Source organism: Argopecten irradians, chromosome 4 (genome assembly GCF_041381155.1).
Source record: "Argopecten irradians isolate NY chromosome 4, Ai_NY, whole genome shotgun sequence".
Lineage (NCBI taxonomy): Eukaryota > Metazoa > Mollusca > Bivalvia > Pectinida > Pectinidae > Argopecten > Argopecten irradians.
In genome coordinates this window covers 38,604,394-38,606,986 of record NC_091137.1, presented here as the reverse complement: position 1 = coordinate 38,606,986, position 2,593 = coordinate 38,604,394, and the positions used below count along the sequence as shown (strand labels likewise).

At 42.6% G+C, this 2,593-nt stretch overlaps 1 protein-coding gene across 1 annotated transcript; it reads right to left on the bottom strand.

The window, feature by feature from the left end:
* Positions 1–777: 777 nt before the first annotated feature.
* Positions 778–2,314, bottom strand: LOC138322281 (uncharacterized). Its single transcript, XM_069266320.1, has 2 exons — positions 1,815–2,314; positions 778–1,780 (listed from the first exon to the last, which is right to left on the bottom strand). The coding sequence occupies exons 1-2, from the start codon at positions 2,312–2,314 to the stop codon at positions 778–780; spliced, it is 1,503 nt and encodes a 500-aa protein (XP_069122421.1).
* Positions 2,315–2,593: the final 279 nt, after the last annotated feature.

Genomic DNA, 2,593 nt, shown 5'->3' with positions numbered 1-2,593 from the left:
CTTTGGCGAAGGTTACTAATGGTGCTTCTGTGATTGTAGAATTAAGAACGGGAGTTGTTACTGATGATACTTCTGTGATGGTAGGATGTAGGATGGGAGTTGTTACTGATGGTGATTCAGTGATGATAGGATGTAGGAAGGGAGTTGTTACTGATGATGCTTCTGTGATGGTAGGATGTAGGATGTGAGTTGTTACTGATGGTGCTTCTGTGATGGTAGGATGTAGGAAGAGAGTTGTTACTGATGGTGCGTCTGTGATTGTAAGATGTAGGATGTGAGTTGTTACTGATGGTGCTTCTGTGATGGTAGGATGTAGGATGGGAGTTGTTACTGATGGTGCTTCTGTGATGGTAGGATGTAGGAAGTGAGTTGTTACTGATGATGCTTCTGTGATGGTAGGATGTAGGACGGGAGTTGGTACTGATGATGCTTCTGTAATTGTAGAATGTAGGACGGGAGTTGTCACTGATGATGCTTCTGTAATTGTAGGTTTTTGGATGGGAGTTGTTACTGATGATCCTTCTGTGATGGTAGGATGTAGGAAGAGAGTTGGTCCTGATGATGCTTTTGTAATTGTAGAATGTAGGACGGGAGTTGGTACTGATGATGCTTCTGTGATGGTAGGATGTAGGAAGAGAGTTGTTACTGATGATGCTTCTGTGATGGTAGGATGTAGGACGGGAGTTGGTACTGATGATGCTTCTGTAATTGTAGAATGTAGGACGGGAGTTGTCACTGATGATGCTTCTGTAATTGTAGGTTTTTGGATGGGAGTTGTTACTGATGGTGCTTTTGAATTGTAGGATGTAGGATGGGAGTTGTTACTGATGATGCTTCTGTGATGGTAGGATGTAGGATGGGAGTTGTTACTGATGGTGCTTCAGTGATGGTAGGATGTAGGAAGGGAGTTGTTACTGATGGTGCTTCTGTGATGGTAGGATGTAGGATGTGAGTTGTTACTGATGATGCTTCTGTGATGGTAGGATGTAGGAAGTGAGTTGTTACTGATGGTGCTTCTGTGATGGTAGGATGTAGGATGGGAGTTGTTACTGATGATGCTTCTGTGATGGTAGGATGTAGGATGTGAGTTGTTACTGATGGTGCGTCTGTGATGGTAGGATGTAGGAAGGGAGTTGTTACTGATGGTGCTTCTGTGATGGTAGGATGTAGGATGTGAGTTGTTACTGATGGTGCTTCTGTGATGGTAGGATGTAGGAAGAGAGTTGTTACTGATGATGCTTCTGTGATGGTAGGATGTAGGATGTGAGTTGTTACTGATGGTGCTTCTGTGATGGTAGGATGTAGGAAGGGAGTTGTTACTGATGGTGCTTCTGTGATGGTAGGATGTAGGATGTGAGTTGTTACTGATGGTGCTTCTGTGATGGTAGGATGTAGGAAGGGAGTTGTTACTGATGGTGCTTCTGTGATGGTAGGATGTAGGATGTGAGTTGTTACTGATGATGCTTCTGTGATGGTAGGATGTAGGAAGAGAGTTGTTACTGATGATGCTTCTGTAATTGTAGAATGTAGGACGGGAGTTGTTACTGATGATGCTTCTGTAATTGTAGGATGTAGGAAGAGAGTTGTTCCTGATGATGCTTCTGTAATTGTAGAATGTAGGACGGGAGTTGTTACTGATGATGCTACTGTAATTGTAGGATTTGGAATGGGAGTTGTTACTGATGGTGCTTTTGAATTGTAGGATGTAGGATGGGAGTTGTTACTGATGATGCTTCTGTAATTGTAGGATTTGGAATGGGAGTTGTTACTGATGATGCTTCTGTAATTGTAGGATTTGGAATGGGAGTTGTTACTGATGTTGCTTTTGAATTGTAGGATGTAGGATGGGAGTTGTTACTGATGGTGCTTCTGTGATGGTAGGATGTAGGATGTGAGTTGTTACTGATGGTGCTTCTGTGATGGTAGGATGTAGGATGTGAGTTGTTACTGATGATGCTTCTGTGATGGTAGGATGTAGGATGTGAGTTGTTACTGATGATGCTTCTGTAATTGTAGGATTTGGAATGGGAGTTGTTACTGATGATGCTTCTGTAATTGTAGGATGTAGGATGGGAGTTGTTACTGATGGTGCTTTTGAATTGTAGGATGTAGGATGTGAGTTGTTACTGATGGTGCTTCTGTGATGGTAGGATGTAGGATGTGAGTTGTTACTGATGGTGCTTCTGTGATGGTAGGATGTAGGATGTGAGTTGTTACTGATGGTGCTTCTGTGATGGTAGGATGTAGGAAGAGAGTTGTTACTGAGTTGAAGGAAGTATGCCCATGATTGATATGAATTTACTGCATTGCACATAGGTCAGCTTTGACTAGAAGTTCAGCAGCTGATAGCATCAGGTATCTTGTAAAGTTTCAGACGATTCTGAACAGCATGTTCAAGTATTTTGAGCTTTCTCCCAGGAACATGGTTAGGTTAGAGGCAGTGCTAGAGAATATGAGGTGTACAAGGCTTAAGCAGGTTTTCCAGACTAGGTGGTTCAGACTTCGGGGTAGTGTTCAGTCAGTTTTTGATATTTGCCAAACTCTAGTTAGTGTCTTTCATGAAGAACAAAGCAGACAGAAGCCTCATCAAGAG